The sequence below is a fragment of the Desmodus rotundus genome, chromosome 6 (assembly GCF_022682495.2).
Source record: "Desmodus rotundus isolate HL8 chromosome 6, HLdesRot8A.1, whole genome shotgun sequence".
In the NCBI taxonomy this organism is placed as follows: Eukaryota; Metazoa; Chordata; class Mammalia; order Chiroptera; family Phyllostomidae; genus Desmodus; species Desmodus rotundus.
The window spans coordinates 18,340,434-18,358,729 of NC_071392.1; the positions used below are offsets into that span (position 1 = coordinate 18,340,434).

The window sequence follows — 18,296 nt, forward strand, 5'->3', positions numbered from 1 at the left end:
GCGTTTATGATTAATGGGATGTGGCGTGAGCACTGGCAAACACAGACCAAATGCACTGGGAATGTTGGTTCTGTCTCCCGTGTCTGCTAACTATTCTGTGTAGCATCAGTCTCCTGGAACTCTGGAGGCTGCCTTCAGTTTGCCTCAGCCCTGGATAGTGCTAACTTCAACCAATTTAATTATCAAGCATTGGGGATGTGAATAAAGGCTCCGCCAGCAAGCCATTCAACATAGATGCCTATTTGTGCCTTAAACCTCCCAGGACTAAGAAGCTGTGCCTACATGTTTGCTTATAAATACAGCTGATTCCATATTTTTAGCACCAAACAGATATGAAAAACCTTATCCCACGCTAAATATTTTTCTGTTTGGGAAAAAGCAGTAGGGACACGGTAAACAAGAACAAGTCCAAACCAGACCCTGCCAGTTCCTAGCCATGGCGACCCTCAGTAAGTTCTTCTGAATCTATTTCCTCAACTGCAAACTATGAATCCTGCTGCCACTATAAATACTGCGTATCTCGGGAGAGGAGTAAATGATAAACATGATGCCTGGTACAGAACGAGGTTTCGACACATTAGCTTATTTTGTCAATAGAAAGAAGGACAGTGATAAGAAATGATTAAAAACTGGTCCAATCATTAACCTTTAAGTTGAGACTAAACCACTAGATCGGAGTAGAATGTGGTAGAGCAACCATAACAATGATAACCAATGGTGAAACGTTTTTTATATTCCCAAACGAGCAGTTAGTGACATGAAATCTTAGATTCAAAATACACGCACTTGAATTCATTTGTAAGCAGATATAAAAAGCACCATGAAAAATAAAACTTAAATTGCATTTACTTCATGAAGAGCTTTTCTACTACACCTCACATGGGGTACCCTGACCACATTCTGTGTAAACATGTTTGTACTAAAGCAAGAACTCCCAGGCCGCCCTGTGATTTAATGGAGATTCAGTAAAATGGTTTTGCTTGTTCTTAATTTCAAATTTTGAAAAAACTTTGACTTCTCAATTTTTCACCCACTTTAGAAATGTCATGCCACCCAAATTTACTTCAAGTGATCAAAAAGGACACCCACATGGCTACAATTGTGTCAATACTAAATATAAATCACAAATTAAACATTTCTATCAAAAGTGGTAGACCATGAGGGGAAGAAGCAAGAAAATGAAGTTCTGGGGTATTTCCAAACTTATCAACATGCAAAGAGTTTAATCATAAGTAAATGACTAGTTACACTTTGTGGTTTGGTAAATTTCCTTCTTTCTTAAATGTAGTTTTTATTGGATTTAATTATGGGGTATTTTAAAAGCACTACATATAAAAGGCCCATCACTTGTTTTACTGTGAATAATTTAACATTAAAATAATGAATGGAACTGATAACCTTCTAAAACATACGAATTACTTAGTTTTCTATTCAAAAACCACAGCATCCTAGAGTAACCCTAAAGTATAATGTTCTCTGATAATACTTAAAAGTGTAGGTTGTTTAGTACTATAAAAACTGTTGTTTAAATTAAATTGGTTTTGTGGAAATGACTTAGGCAAAAAAGAATGGAACTAGTGAAAATAGGTATTTTCTTGTCTTTTCATGTCCTGCTTGTCAATTTCCCAAGCTTAGAAAAGGGAAGACTGTCCACTGGGGACCCCAAGCTAACCACCGACAGCCCAAGGTCCCTTCAAGAATGAGAGAGACCACAGCACAGCCACACTGATTCAAAGCACATGCCAAGGTATCTTTGAATTCCATCTAGAGAAAGGTTGTTTTTAAAGTTATTTTCATGGACTTTTATTCCAATTAAATTTTTTCAAAGTATTCCAATTCAGAAGAGAGTTGTTAAAATGCAGTTACCATTCCAGATTGTTAAAAATGTTCATTACTGTAAAATGTAATAACTGTGAACAGCTTACTGGCAAAGAGATTGTATTCCGAGTATCTTTAAGATAACCCTCCTTCAATGTACTGAAAAGTTTATACATTATTAGGTAAATTTCTCAGTATTCTTTCTATCCCTCAAAGCCAATATAAAAGAAACATTTTACTCAAACATATAATAAATGCTTGCAAGGCATCCGTCCTCAATGTTGGTTTTCCTCCTTTTTAAAACAATGACTTACAACCTAGACAGACCCAGGTGCCTTCCACAACTGTGTACTTCAGTTTCTTAGGGTGCCTTCTAACAACAGATCATACTAAGAAAGTCTTTCCATTCCGTACCCGTAAAAAAATTAAATGGCTATATATCTTCTTAAAAATGAAGACCCATGATTCAACTGAAAGAGAAATGACATAGTCCACGTCCACATCCTTCACTTAATTAGTTATATTTTGTCAAAATTAGCAGCAAAGATAATTACAGACACTTGGGTACTTGAAATATGGGGGGGGTCACTTTTTCAAGTACATGACTGCCTAACCACTCTGCACACCTGAAACCGATACAAAATAATACTGAATATCAACTGTAACTGAAAAATAACACTCAAAAAGATGAAAAAGCAATAGCAAAAGTGTGTTCTAAGAAAAAAAAAATTTTAAAAGAGAATTCCAACCACTGGTAAATACAGCATAGCAAATCGTGCCAGAGCCTAGCTAACATCCATTCTTCTTCCCCTTCTTTCTTCTTCTGAATAGAAAATAATTATTGGTTTCTGTACCAACCCCCCCTGGCTGAGCCACAACCCAAAGGAGCTATCGTGATGGGCGTCCCGTTTTTTTCAGTGGCTGGCACAGGTACTGGCAGGTGATGCTACTCTGGACAGTGAGTTATGAAGGATGATTTGTGGAGAAATTTTGGGTAAAAAGCCCTTCCTTAAGAAAACAGCCAAGGAAGCGACGTTTCTCCTCTATGTCTCTGGAATTCATTAGGCATAAATAAATGCAATGCCTGGAACTAGTACAGTCCACTGGTGACTGCTGAAGGGAAGAGCCTTGGGAAGCCACTGCCTCTAGGGCAGCAGCATGGAGTAGCGTGAAGGGCCTGCCCTCTCTCACCCTTACTGACCACCTGGTGCCCAACTACCCTGCTAGTTCACTAACTGACACGTTCCTTTGTCATTGGTCAGTATGAGGAGAGTTCCCTGTTGCTTGCTGTGGAGCACAACCTAACTCACATACCAACGACTTACACTAAATCACTGTGTGTATTCTGGCAGAGTAGCTTTGTTTGTGGATGTGTAAGAGACACATTTTTGGAAGATATGTGCATATTATACAAATTCAAACAAGGCAACAAAGGATGATGATAAAAGCCAAAGTGCCTCTACCACCCGGCACCATGGCCACGCACACACAATATTTCCTGGCTTCTTTCTACCAACACTGAATTCTTCTGGGAAATGAATAAATGGACAAAATATACTTTTATTAAAAATAAGATATCACATATGTTATTTTTTATCTAAAAATTATTAAATCTAAATTAATTTAACTATTAAAAAACTACACTTGTAATTTTTTACCAAAGGCTTCCTTCTTATAAGAGGTACTATTTCCAAAATGAGCTAAGGTTATATAAAGAAACTATTTTTTAAAGTCAGTGTTTGGAGCCTTTTTATTTATTTATTTTGTCTTTGGGGTATTGCCAAATGATCTTTACCTGAAATATTTTCCTTTGTGGCTCTTCACTAGCTGGGCATTCGCTGCATCTCTGCTGACGTCCTCTCTGATGTCAATGAGATGCCATCAACACCGCAGCCCACAGCCTGGGCAGTCCCCAGAATCCCTTTAATAGGTCCAGGGAGTTCTCTCGCTAAAGATCGGAGCCACATCTGTTGGGCAATGTTGACAATCTTATCAGAAGTGGTATTTCCACTGTGCTTTTGCTTCCTTCTGTCCCTCGGCAGTTCAGGGAGGGCTCTGATGACCAGGGCACAGGCAGAAGGCAGTCACCCAATCTGGGCCTGCCTGTTCTGATGGCCAGCTTCACGGGGACCTGCAGACCCTTTCAATCACCAGGTGTTTTGGCAATGTCATCACCAACCAATTTCAGAGGCAGACCCAGGGGGCCGCTCTTGGGGGCCAGGGCAGGTGTGGCACTGAGTTCCCCACAGGTTCATCTCAGGTATACAACTTTGATCTCCTTGGGGTCAAACTTCGGTGTCATGGTGAGGGCAGCTGGTGTGGGATGAACTCAGACCCAGGAGGCCTGAAGAATGCTGCACCTAAGCCTTCTCTGAGCCAGAGGCCGAAAACTGGAGTCTTTTTGAAAAAAGTTTTTAACTATGTGTTTCTATTTTAAGCAGCAGGGAGTCTGTCCCTGCTCAGGGAGAAGATATTAACACTTTCCCACATCCCTCCATCTCATCTCTTCCCTCATATTGGTTAGCTTCAGGTATGTTTTTACATTGCCCTGCTTCATAAAATTCACTCTCTGTCCTATAACCACAATCTCATTGTTTAAATGGATTCAGTGTTGCCTCATTACTCTTACTATGTTTTCTCTACTTCCGAATTTCATTTTTTGTTTTAAGTTCACCTCTTCATTGTGTGGGTTTCACTGTCAAGCAGTCTAGTTCATGTCTGAGAATTTCTGACTTGCCTTACTGTCTCCCTTGTATTTTATTAACACCTCACCTGGGTGGAACATTGGGTTGAACTTCTAGAGCTTCAGAGATTTTTCATTATCTTCTGGTATTAGATATTGGATAATTCAAATGTCATAAGCCTCATACACTCCCTTCCTCCCTACCCTCCCCCACCATAGATCTTTGCTTTCTCTGAGTGAACCCCTGAAGAATTATGTATCACCTGAAATTTAATCTCCCAGATGGGACATAACTCTGCTGAGCATTTCCAGCAAAGGTCCTTAAAAGACGGGAGCTCTTTTAATCTGCAGATTTATTTTTTTTCTTTTGCAGTGAAATCATCTCTCTTCATTTTCACAAAATTATGTTCCGTTTAAATGTTTTGGAATATCAGCTTCAGGGACATAAATAATCTTTTGTTATATCGTCTTTGTCTTTCTTATTATTATTGACTTCTATCCAATTGCTTTCCTCTTTGTTGGTAAAGATTTTCACTGGTGTCTATTCTGTTTCCTGCTATTTCTAATAAATATTTTTGTTCTATAATTGTTGTGCTATTTTCATTCTCAATCTGTTTCCCTAGATGTAAACGATCCTTTTTCATCTCATTCTATTGTTTCATCATCTAATCTTGGAGTTATTGTTTTACAGAATTTGCGTTCTTATTAAATTTGGTGCTCTATTTATAAGAAGCAAGTATTAGCCCCATGGATACAATGAGTTGATGTTTTCTTCTTGGTGGAAGCTCTAAGATTAGTTGAGGAAGAGTATTTTACTGCAAAGAATGACAGATCATTTTCCCCATTTGGAGTGGTGCTCTGAAGCCTTCATTTCTCCAGAGAAACATTTGATCACCTTCTTCCATTTCACTAGTTCTTCATCCAGAATCCTTTCTACTATTCCTTGGTCACAAGAAACAACAAGAACAATAAAAAAAAGGGGGAAGATATCCAGTCAGTTTGTCTCTCTCCAGAGCTGGAAAGAATTTTCAGCAAGTTGTCATTTTGTCAGTAAAACTCTAAGGGGTCCCAGGATTCAGGCCCTGTTAGGTCTCTCAGTTCTGATCGAGGACCCCTGCTTCCATTTCTTCCTTGATGCCTAGTTTCTGAGGCACAGTGCAGAAGGTCGCATCATTTTCTTTGCTCAGTTACTGCTAATATTAAGTGTGTTGAGGGGGTGCATTTCCTGGCTTATCCTGTTTTAGGGTCACTCCATTATCTATCGGGGTGAGAAATTATGTGCTACATTTTCAAATGTCTCATCTCCAAAATCAAAATCACCTTTTTACATTCACAATTCTGTCTTCTTCTTTAAAGGAATTAACAACAAGTATGCCGCCTGCGTCCATACAAATAAAAATACTCTATCCCCATTCTCGACGGCCCTTTTTATCACTGGCCTTTTCATCGTTCCCTATCAAATTTTCAAACTGATCGCAGCCTTGTAAGTGAAGACAACCTGAGTTAGAGGACAGCGAGACAGTCATTATGGGGAACACCAGAAGTGATTCTTGACACGACAGGAGCGTTTCGCAGACACACGTCTTCCTAACTAGACTCTGCTTCCCGGGTGGACAGACATGAGTCCTGGACCTAAAACGTCCCTGCCCTTTCCCCTTGGCGACACACACCAAGGGCGGGGGTGGGGAGGGTTCTGAGAGGGTGAAGATACAGTCTCCATAAAAGAGATTCAGGATTTAGGTTTCAATGTTTTCCTTTTACACCCTCAAATAAGAATACATAGTGAAACATACGTAAATAAGTAAATAAATAAATAGCAAACAAAGAAAAAAACAAAGAACAAAAGAATGAATCTATAGTGAAAATGCTTTCCTTATTGTCATTGTATTTTACATGAATGCTGTACAAACTTGAGGAAATTCTCTTGTAATGATGGTTCCTACATTGTCTGGTCAGCTCTGTTGTCCAGCGTGTTAAGCAACAGGCCTGGCAACCAAACAACACCCCCAATCTGCCAGCCCCGACTGAGTGACCTGAGCCAATATTTGTACCTATGTTAGTTATCACTTATTTTTGCCACAAAAGTGGACATTGATATGGCAAAATGTGTTACTCATACTGAATTCCAAGATTCAATATTATAGAGTTTTTTTTTTCCAACTAAAAAGACGTTAGCAGACCACACCGAAGAACCTAGTTCTTCATAAAATATCTAGCATGGGTGGGTCAATTTTAGGGGAATAAATGGAACTATGTAAAACACAATTTAGTAGCATACAAAGACCTCTGGGGAAAAATCTTCTGCATTAATGCAGAGTATCCAATATATCTAGAATAATAAATGGGAACTCTGAAGCAATGGCTAACAATAGAACAAAGCTTTTTAAAAAATCTCAAGAAATCTGAGATTGGGGCTTCACTGTTCAAATATATATTCTTCAACGTGCTTACCTTTGATTATAATGTAATGAGACATTTCACAGCACAGCACTCCTGTACACACACTAGCTACTCTGATTTACAGTCACAATTTACACGAGGTCGCTGATTTATTAGATAACTGAAGAAAACTTCCTATCAAAACAAGAAAAAATGATTTACCCATGTGACATATAATCTCCCTCATCTGTCTTGATCAGAGAGACAGAGCAAGGCATTGAGGGGCCAGGAGCTCAGGTTCACTCACTGGAAATAGTGGTAATAACAGAGGGTACATATGTTAATAACATGATGTTACATGTGAACTCACATGAATGCGAAGAGGTGAGCAAGAAGACCTCATCATTCCTCAATAATAAGTTACAGACGAGCAAACCAGGCACACCATGGGCTAGAGCAGAGCTCCGAGAACAGAGCTTCTGACTCCCAGAACAGTGCTCTCTCCACCACTCCTCGTTACCAAGTATCTTTCCTTTCTTTCAGATCCAAGGACTCCACCCATTTCTAAGCTCATCAATCACATTCCTGCCACTGATCCAAAGGGAGTGGAACAAGCCTGGTAACTAAACAAGACAAACACACCCTTAGCTCAGAAATTAACTTAAAGGACAAACTCTACAGACAAGGGTGACCAGCATCACCATCACTCCCCCGCCCCTGCATCAGCAATACTCAAAGCTTTGCTCACACAGGGATTGCTGGGAAGATTTTAAACACCCCGATACTCAGGCTGTTTCCCATATCAATTAACTCAGCAACTCAAGAACTCGGGCATCAGTGTTTTGTAAAATCCTCCTGGTGACTCCAAGTGTAAGAGCCAGTTCCTCAGGGGAAGTATACAATAAAGACCAGGGTAATTAACTTCAAGGCCATGTTATATTAAACAAAATTAAACTTTATACTACATGGTAGGAAAGATGCAAATGTTTTTATGTCTCAAATTTTAAAAATAAATAGAAACTGGAGTTTCTTTCTTTCGACCAGACAGATGTGAGAGTTAATAGCAATTTACATCGCTTTTCATTTAGTTGGTGGTGCTCAGGGTTGCCTCCCGCAGAACTGACAAGAGCTTGGCCAGTTTCAAGTGCTGCCCTGCCTGAAAACATCGCTGCTTTTTATAAAAATCATTAAACGTTGGGAAGATGGCACTGTCAACTGAAGTCAGAGGAAGGTTAGGTACAATATCAAAGACACCGAGAAACAGTGAAGCTTGTAAACACCTGTGAGGAGGGTCACTGTCGGGGGCCAGAGGCGCCTTGAGGGGCACAGCTTTATTTCTGCCCCATGAGGAAGGCATTGAACGTGTGGCAGAGCCACGAGGACTAAAAGGGTATAAAGTGTAGAGCTCAAGAGCTACCAAATTGTCATTTGTACAGAGTTGGTCCAGATTTAAAAAATACAATGCTCAGTCAAGTGACCAGCTCTACATGATCTGACCCCTCCCCTAGCCTCTTGTCAAATTTTCAAGCTGGAAAATAACAAACTGTACTGAAATTCTGGTACATTTGCTTTAGATAAGCAGGCACTCTTAATGAATATAATTCCTGTCACTTAAGTGTAAACATACCCAGTTGTCCAAAATTGGTATTTAATTCCACGAAAAGGTTGGGTCAACGGAAGAATCTCAAAATCAATATAACTAAGTAAGGTTTAAAGAAAACTTGCTTCAAACATAGAACCGTAGAGGGAGGGGTGTTCATGCCAACCTGTGGAATATTTCTCCCCCGTCAGGTAAACACCGTTCTACGGTGCATTTTTTCCGTGGCAGACTAGGGGGTGATCCACAGTTATGACTGAGCCCACGGAACAACTTAGACATCTCAGGGAGAACTTTCAGTCAGTGTAGCTCGAAGCCTTCAGAAGGGGACCCGAACAAACGCCAAGCGTTCTGAACAAGCTACAGGAAATAAACATGGACAGCACCCGTGACAAATAAGTGATATTGCCTGGAGGGTCCCCTCTTTGAACAGACAGAAACGGGTAAAGCTGACAAGCTTCATCTGTCATCAGCACACCTCGTCGAAGGCACCGGCACACACACACAGAGAAACTGGAAATTGGGATCTGTGACTGCTGTTCTTTAAAACATTGCACCTGCCTCTAACACCTCTCTAAGTGTGTATTAGCATCCCGTCTGACTGACAATGCTAGACTCCCCACATGGCTTTGAAGAAAATTAAAATAACCATCCACTAATAATAATTCTATTTCACCCTGAATAGTTTCATTTTGGGCTGATGGGGGGGGGGGAAGCCACATCTAAACTACCTTCACAACTCTGTAGCAAACACAGTTCAGAAGGTAGGTCTGTAAGTAGATGAGCTTCTGTATGCACACTGTAAATACAAAATCACCAGGCTAGCTGAGAGGCTGCCATGGAAGCTGAAGCCCCAATACGAACTTACCTGATTTTTAGAGTCCCATCAGAATACGCTTCCCATCAGTACTGATCTCCTTTTTCTAGTTGCATAGTAAGGCAAAACACCCCCAACTACATTTGACTTTATCTCAGTCAAATCCTTCATCAGAAGCTTTGCTATTTCATTCAGAAGCAGCCGGCCCTCAACAGACTGAACATGCACAGAAACAGTAATGAAAGGGATCGAAGATAAGCCCTACAGACGCACCAAGAAAACAGCAACATGAACACCAAAAAACAGCAAATCCTTAAGAAGTGCTTTGCTTAGCTGCATTTCCCAAGCCAGCCCCCTTACATGGGTGGGTGCAATGTCTCAGTGAGGAAGGAGGATCTTACCTGAGCTGATCATACTGTGCATTCTCTGCTGAGCCAAGAGCTGCTCTCGTCCAGCCACCCCATCTGAGGAAAAACACGAGTCACTCTCGTAAATTGTCTGCAGCATATTGCAATCACTCTCCCCTCAGCTACATGAAAGATTCATCTCTGCTCCAAGCAGGGGCCCCAGGAGCTGCCCTCGCTGGTCCTCCCTCCTCCCCGAGGAGAAGCAGCAGAGGATCAACTTCGACAATGATCTCCTTTCTGTTCAGATGGACACACACTTTTCCAAAAGATCTGGACACTTTCCCCCTGTTACCAACCTGTGTGCAAAGCAGAAACGATCGGGTGGATGCTATGACTCTCTGGAGTTTAGGTTATCCTGAAAACTAAAAGCAGGTGGGAAATTGGAATGTGCTTCGGGGTTATTGCTTTGTCAGAAAAAGTAGAAAAATATTAACTCTCCCCAGGAGAAAAAGAAACCAATTAAACCTGGCTTAAAGTTCTTCAGGCTGGTAGAGTTTCCCTGCAAGAACCGTCAGTCCTGCAAGTGGCTTCAGCGGGTGCCCTTCTCCTCCTATCTGTTTGCGTGTGTGTCTTCCCCCCTCTCTGGTCTCTCTCAGCTCAAGTTGGCTAAACCTAGTGATAATCCATTTGCATATGAATCAACAACAGCACGGCCCACAGGCACAGAAATAGAACAATGGTCGGCCTGAGCCAAAAATAGGTCAAGCCTGGCCGAGTGATTGGAGCCTGCATTAATGCATTTAAAAATACCCCAGCAAACCCAGCTGTCCAGCCTCTATCTTTCAAACCATAATTCTCTATTGCAGGGCCTTAGAAGCAATTAACTCTTTCCTTCCTCCAAGCTTGCTTTACACACTGTTTCCACACTGGCGATTCGTATCCAAAGAAAGAAAGGTAAAAAAAAAAAAATTAAGAAACATAATTCTAAGAGGGCAAATGCACATACATTTCACTTCATTTTATTTTTGTACTATGTGTTTTTGGAAGGGAGAGGAGAGAAGTGCAGAGCTCTGTATTGGTTCTAAAATAATACTGGAAGCTTTTGCTCATAATGTGGTTTCTGCCTCACCCACGCACAGCAATCCTGGTGTTCTATTTTTGCTGCCTGTTTCTTTGGCTACACTGCAGTTGGCTGTAGCACTAGAAGCTTTTCTGCCTTCTAGTTTCAAGACTGACAGGAGATTTAATAGAGGTAGTTTCGGAAAACAAGTGCACTCCAGAATAAAATGTTTATAAAGGACTGGCTTGATATATATTTTTTCACTTGTTATTTATGTAAGGCAATTGTCCACTTCACAAATTAGATACGATGGTGGTACCCACTCTCAATTTATTGCATCCCATCTTTATGATTTTTAAATTTTAAAAAACAGCTTAGATCTGAAAATGTCCCCTCTATTTCAGCCTCTCAGGCTAAATTCAATTTACCTGCAAAAGGAAAGAAAGTATGGGTGCTTTCTCATGGATGGAGGCAGAATTAGTGAACATATGCACCTGTGGATCTGTGAATGTTCTGCATTCATCTCCACATTGGTTGCCTGAAGTACAGATCTCACTCTTCTAAAAGAAATAGCCTTTATAACAGTTGACCAACCCACATTGGGGAATTCACCCATAAAGTAAATGAACTATAGTGTACTAAGAATTCTATAGTCTCTGGTGTACACTTATAACATCATTTCTGTATGAGAAATAATTCTGCATCACAAATTGGGCTGCTAGCATTGGGCTGCTTGTTAGCCACTGCAGGGCAGACAAGAAAGTGATAGAGCTCTCCTCCTCCCTGTTTTAAACTAGATCAGCAAGAAAATGTAATTCCTAAGGCATTAGTAGCAATGAAGATGGCAGAAGAAAAAGCAGAATGTTTTGAGGTTCCCAGAACAATCAGGTGGAGGAGGGATCTTTTTTGTTGTTGTTGTTATTCAGTTACAGTTGTCTGCCTTTTCTTCCCATCCTTCCACCCCACCCCAGCTGAACCCACCTCCCTCCCCCACCTCCACCCTCCCCCTTGATTTTGTCCATGTGTCCTTTATAGTACTTCCTGTAATCCCCTCTCCTCACTGTCCCCTCCCCACTCCCCCCTGGCTATTGTTAGATTGTTCTTAACTTCAATGTCTCTGGTTATATTTTGTTTGCTTTCTTCTTCTGTTGATTATGTTCCAGTTAAAGGACAGAGTGGGGGACAGAGTAAAGTGAAGAGGATGAAAGAATTTTGGTGGAAAGGAGGAAACCTGTTAAGTCATTAGGGAGATAACCCACTGCTGAAGAAAATGGCGCTGAATTGTCCTTCTTTCACAGATTAACTCCTACTTCTTGCAAAATTATATTTAGACAGATAAATTAAAGGATTTATAAAAAGAAGTTATTCCAAAATGCATTTACTTAAGCTAAACAAGAAAATCTTATGTTCTTATAAGTGTGTAGGGGGGAACCTTTTAATTCCATCTGGTATTACAAGTAACTTTCACTCAATTAAGAGACAGATAAGGGATGGACATACAGTGAATCTGGCAATCTACCTCTGAGATGATGTAACCAATCATAGCACTTAGACCTCGGCAGAAGTTCAGAGATGGTCTACAATGGAGTTCAAACTCTCTGTCCACCAGGAGACTAAAGCACCTGGGAGCCGACTCACACTGCTCTTCATCCAGAAATTGTTCTTCCCCTGAGCAGGGTAGTCTCACTGTTATCGGTCTGCATTTGGGTACCTAAGATTTCTTCTGAAAAATGACTGCTCATATTTTAAAAAAGTTGAAATCCATTCATCTAACACTAACAAGTTCCCTATTTCACACATGAAGAAAGTAAGAAGACTCACTGAAGTTTGTAAAAGCACTCATGGGTGGTATTACGCCTACAGAGTCTTGCTTGGTATCTAACAGATCGTCTCTCAGTGGGTCAAGTGGTCATGGTCTCTAGTCTGCCATCTTGTCCCTACTAAAATGATGCATAGAGTTATCTGAGATATTCAGAATAACCTTTAATATTATCTACTAATGAAAAATGGAGCCACTGTCTAATTATTTCAGAATGACTTGAACAGAACATGCAAAACTTGTGATAAACATCTGACAGATAACAGAAATCCCAGTATTGCTACAATATACTCATGTACCTTTTGTCATTTTAAGTTTAAATTGTACCCCTCAAACTACAAAAGTCTCCAAGCTTTTATAACCATAAAAAACCACAGTAAAACTCCAAAAGAATGACTTAGTAATTATCCTATTTCTCAAAGTTTCCAGGAAAGGGCATTCCACAGAAAATAATACACATAATGTGCCTTCTTCATTTTGACCGTGTTATTTAACGTAAGGTTTATTTACATTTCATCCCTGCATTATTTCATCATTTTCCCTATCAGGAGTCTTGTATTTCAACTCCTGATAATGAAAACTGAGAGTGAAAACACTTTGGACAATTATCATAACGTAGATACTACTTGTTTCTGAAAGGAAGAATAAGCCTCATCAAAACCACTACCAAGTATACCAGTTACCATAGTTTGATTTTCCAAGAACTTAAATATTTGGAATTTTGAGTTAATATTTATCATATCATCTCAAAAACATCACTAAAGAAATGTGACTAGGTTTCTTTATAGGCATTTACAAAACTAATTTACTCACTTAAGAAAAAAATATATTAAATTTTATATTATAAGAACTATGAGGGAGGGATGGGGAGAAAAGGCACACAACTGTAATTGAATAATAAAAAAATTTTAAAAAAACTATGAAAACTAATACAAATGTCAGGCTAGAATAGATCAACAGTGTTTAATATCTCAATACAATACATTTTAATCCAGTTTAATAAATATTTTGGAAATTAACCTGATATTATAGTTTACATTTCTTCAAATATAAAGTACAAAAAATAGGAAAGGAAAACAGGTTCCCAGTTTAACAGAAAATGGGAATGGGAACAATTCCTAATGCAAAATGTCATTTAAGAGTGACGATGATCATTTTAATTCTTCTTATGCAGGCACATAGGCAAAACAGAAAAATGTATGAAATATCTGTGGGGCACCAAAATATTTGCAGAAATACCCTTAGATCCCTAGCTTACAATAACCTTTCCTCAAATCAGTCTATGTTGACAGCTGAAGACTCCACTGGAAAGAAGGTTGTACAACTTCATTTATGTTACTACAATAATAATCCTCTGTTCATCCCTAATCAGGCACAGACTTTTCAGGCAGTACCAGATCTTATTGTAGAATCTAGATGCAGTAAGATTTAAAATTCGTTTGCCTAAAATACTGAATTGTGCTTTACAGGAAAGCTACAAATTATTCCCCCAAAACTGGAACTCCTCCATTCCCTCTCTCATTCATGTTGTTTCTTCTCCCATCCTCACATTTTTCAAACTGTAGTCACAGAAATAGAATTACATACATTTGCCTGTAGGCAACGGACTTGGTTCCTACGGATTCCCAAGGATAAGAAGGGGGAGAGAAAGTACAGTGCGCTGATTTTTATTTTGAACTAAATAGCTTATTTACCTGAATTTTCTACCTCCTGAAGGAACATCACCAATTCTTATTAAATAGTAAATACTTCATATACCCGTGACTCCTCCCATGGAAACAACCCAGTGGGTTACGAAATGGTCTTCAGATAAGGAAACGCTGCCTGGATCCAAGAACAGGTAAAGGGTTCGAGGAAAGACACCCATGATGTGTGTTTTGTATAAGACCATTTCACACAAAAACAAAAAACGACATCAACCAAAACTCGATCCTTGTTGGCCTTGCTTTGACTGAACATATTTCTTCCCTATGAATGGGATGTGTTGACCCATGATTTATTCTATTTTGAGGGAGGGGATTAAAAAGCATCAAGATCACATGGGAACTTCTTGGGAATGCAATTCATGGGGCCCTACCTCCAAACTACTAATTCAAAATTTCTGCTATTTTATTGTAAAAGCCCTCCCAGTGATTCTGATGTACAATAAAATTTAAAACCAATAAATAAAATCATCCTTTCCAAAGCAATGATTCAAGGGCTAAAAATATACATGGATAAAGTATCTTTTTATGGTCCAATTTCAAATTAAGCCAGGATAATTAGAGAACAATATTTCAAAATGAAAATAATTAAATTTAGCTAAGAGACTGAAGAAGACCGTTAATATTCAAGGTATGAAAAGACCGCAGAGGACCGTCCAGAAAACGATTCTCTTGTTTGCGGATGAGCCCAGCCTCACATCCCTGAGGTAGCAGGCATGTGCGCATCCCCCTTTCTCCACTAAGCCACTCTCTTTTAGGTTCTATCTTTTAATTTGCTTGTTGCACACTAACTCCTTTACACAAAGCTCAGAGCAGCCAGCCCAGGGGGAGAAAGTGACATCATCATACAAAGTCTCATAAGTAGAGAGGGACAGGTGAAACATAATGTCCTTTTGATAGAAGTGAGGGAAGTTTGTTTTTTCTTTGAAAGTCAATCATTCACACATTGAACATTTTCCCTTTCACAACCATAGGGCAAGCCCTGAAGATATCTACACACGCAAGAATATCCCAGCCTCTACTTTCATGAAGTTTTTAGTCTTAGGAGATATACAGTCAAAGAAATTACTATACAGTTTGATAAGAAACTTTTTAACTCTAGATTTTCTATCAGTATTCCCTGAATTTTAATGTATAACCATAGATTCAAAATAATAAATTTGCAGGTCTGTTAAGATTACAGAGTATCATATCATACCTTCAAATAAGCATTCTATAAATGGTAGCTATTATTACTATAACTACTACTAATAAAATATCCTATGGACCTGTAATCCATAATTGTAAAAATACTTGAAAACTGCTAACTGCCTGTTTTTCCAAGGAACTGTACAAATTCTAAGGAAGATTACATGATTGACTAAACATTAAGTTCCTTACCCTTAGTTATAGGTACTTTGTTTAAAAAACTGAAAAATGTTACTTCCTATATCACCAGAGCTTAGTATAATGAGGTGCACATAGTATGTCACTAAATATTTGTGCAATAAATAAGCGATTCCTTCTCCAGAGGATCCTACTAAGAGACTAATAACCTGGAGCAAGTCACTAATATAAATATTCAACATCTAATACTTCATTGTTTTTCCTTTTAGCATATTATTAAAATCTCAATGCTTATCTTCAAATCAATACTATTGCAAATCACAATTTTAAAAAGCTAAGTCAGTCCATCTGCAATGGATCTTTCACTGAGGCACCGTGAATATAAGCCCCCTCTTCCACAAGATTCAAACCTCCACTGACCCACCTAACCCCACGTGCCATTACCAGCTGGGCTATGGAGGCAAGAAGGGCTATCATGGGTAATACCGCCTCAAGGTCATTATTGGGCCAAGAAAACATGACAGGATACTTTATGCATTAATCCCGTAAACCGGAAGTATAAGAAAACGTGAGGGTCTATTGGGCTCCAGAGACGTTTTCTAAGTATAGACATGTTAGTTAGGACCAAGCATCACGGACCATGGGGTGTGAGAGAATATGCCCATGGAAGTTTGGGCAAGATCGAATTTCAAGGACATTTTGGCGTGGACAAGATGTCTCTGTGGGCATTTTACACAGGACCAAGGATCAAGGACCTTTTGGGGTGGACCGAATATCTCCATGGACATTTTGGACAGGGTCCAATGGCAGCTAATCGTTACTTCTGTGACTCGAAAACCAATAGTTCCCATGGGAAAACTATTTCACATTAGTGTATGTACTAATAGACCTGAATGTAAAATCACTGCATATCAACCGGAAATCTTTGTAACGGTTCACACCTGATAAAGAAGCACTGTTTCTCTTTTACACAGCATCGATTTTGAAATACAAACCAATGTTGACTAACCATCCTATGTTTACTGAGCTTTGTATGTATATGGTATTTATGAGACCAAAGAGCCTTAATAGAAATTTTAGTTTCAAGACAAAATACCATTTTTGGCTATAGGGCTATGAAAATAAAAATTCTGTGAGAATTCTAGTTAAGTAAAATTAGCATTCTGATCTTAGCTATTTGGTAGGACTCAAATGTTTAATTTTATATTATTCTATGAAGTAGCTGTACCTTAAATATTTATCATCTTGGAAATAAGTAGGATTCTGATTACCAAAATTAATAGTTATATGTAGTATCTGGATGAATTCTACATTTGAGTTGTGTGATAAGAGTGATTTCTACATGCTAACATAAATTATGGTATACAAATAAACCAACCCAGAGCTTTTCATATCATTTCTCAGCATAAAGGTCAAGTTGATATTTACCATACCAAACCATTTCAATCACTGAGTTAAATCCAGAGAATGCCAGAATGCCTGCCTCTGAAAATAGCAACATTTCTAAATGTTGCAATTAAATTCTGACTTCATAATTCCATCTAGTTGGGTGCCAGCTACCATATTTAAGAAATAACAAAACCCAACACATACTTATTTTTGACTGATCAAAATATTTATAGTAATGGTGTATAACTAAAGTACAAACACTTACAACTGGCCATATAACTAAGTTTAGCAGGGATCCCATGGGTGTGGATTCTTCCCTATTTCAGTGACAAGAACAGAGAATCATGATCCCTCAAGCCACTCAGGTTCTCTTGACAACCTGACTTAAGAATTTAATCCTTTACCTGCTTTTTTAAACTTCACACTACAGACAATTTCTTGATACTATCCAAACAAACCCACGCTTCTCCCCCACCTTTGCATACGCTATTCATCTTGTCCAGAATGCTCTTCCACTGTTTTCTATCTGGAAAGCGCCTCTTAATTTTAACAGACTACAATATCTTTCTTTGTCCCTTAAAATGTTCTTAACCTCATAATTAGTATAACAGACTTTCTTTTAGTTCGCACTTGCCAGATTGATATTTTTCTTTTACTCTAACCCCTTGCTTCCCTTTATTTGAAGCATAGCATTTATAGACAACATATTTCTTGGACTGTGTTTTCCTTTTATCTCACAGAAAAATCTTGCATTTGGTAAGTTTACAGAAGGGAATTCACAGCCCTGGTTGGTTCACCATCTTCTCAAGAGCAAAAAGGTAGTAAGTCCATTTCATCCTTGAAAATTCTGCCCAAATATTACCTCTTTGGCACAGCTCCCTGGACATGAGGACTCATGAATGAGACCTAATTCTATCATAACACAAACCACTGGAATGTTAATAATTTCATTGCATGTCTGTTCCCCAAACGACACCTCAGCAAGTCAAGAGCAGGAAATGCTATTCATCTGCGTGCCTATTCCACACTGCCTAGCAAACCATGAGCACTCCAAACATGTCAGCTGAACAGATACATGTGAATTACATAAATGTACATGTTTGATAACTTTACACTTCCATTCATATGTTTTCACAAATAAATGTCAAGTAAATAATGTTTACCATCTTCTGCATCATCCCCTCCTGTCCCACCTGCCACCCTTCTCCAAATCTGATCTTTAGATTCTGTTTTCCTCTCAGAAGAGCCCACCCCACATACTCAACATCATCAGTACTCCCTTCAGAGAAATATGATTATATTACATACAATACTTTTATGGATGATACTGTAACTGTACATAGTTTTGTATCATCAAT

At 39.0% G+C, this 18,296-nt stretch overlaps 1 protein-coding gene across 26 annotated transcripts in view; it reads right to left on the reverse strand.

The window, feature by feature from the left end:
* HDAC9 (histone deacetylase 9) overlaps positions 1 to 18,296 on the reverse strand; it is an 825,995-nt gene that overhangs the window by 451,998 nt on the left and 355,701 nt on the right. For 7 of the 26 annotated variants that reach the window (XM_053926233.1, XM_071221657.1, XM_071221661.1 and 4 more), the window contains exons 1-2: positions 9,998 to 10,280; positions 9,696 to 9,758 (exon numbers count right to left, since the gene is read on the reverse strand). In XM_053926233.1, the coding sequence (XP_053782208.1) occupies positions 9,696 to 9,717 (22 nt within the window). In that variant the 5' untranslated portion in view covers positions 9,718 to 9,758; positions 9,998 to 10,280. Of the gene's footprint in view, positions 1 to 3,613; positions 3,763 to 9,695; positions 9,778 to 9,997; positions 10,313 to 18,296 lie in introns of those variants that run through there. The other 19 variants (XM_053926234.1, XM_071221664.1, XM_071221663.1 and 16 more) reach the window with 6 other exon arrangements.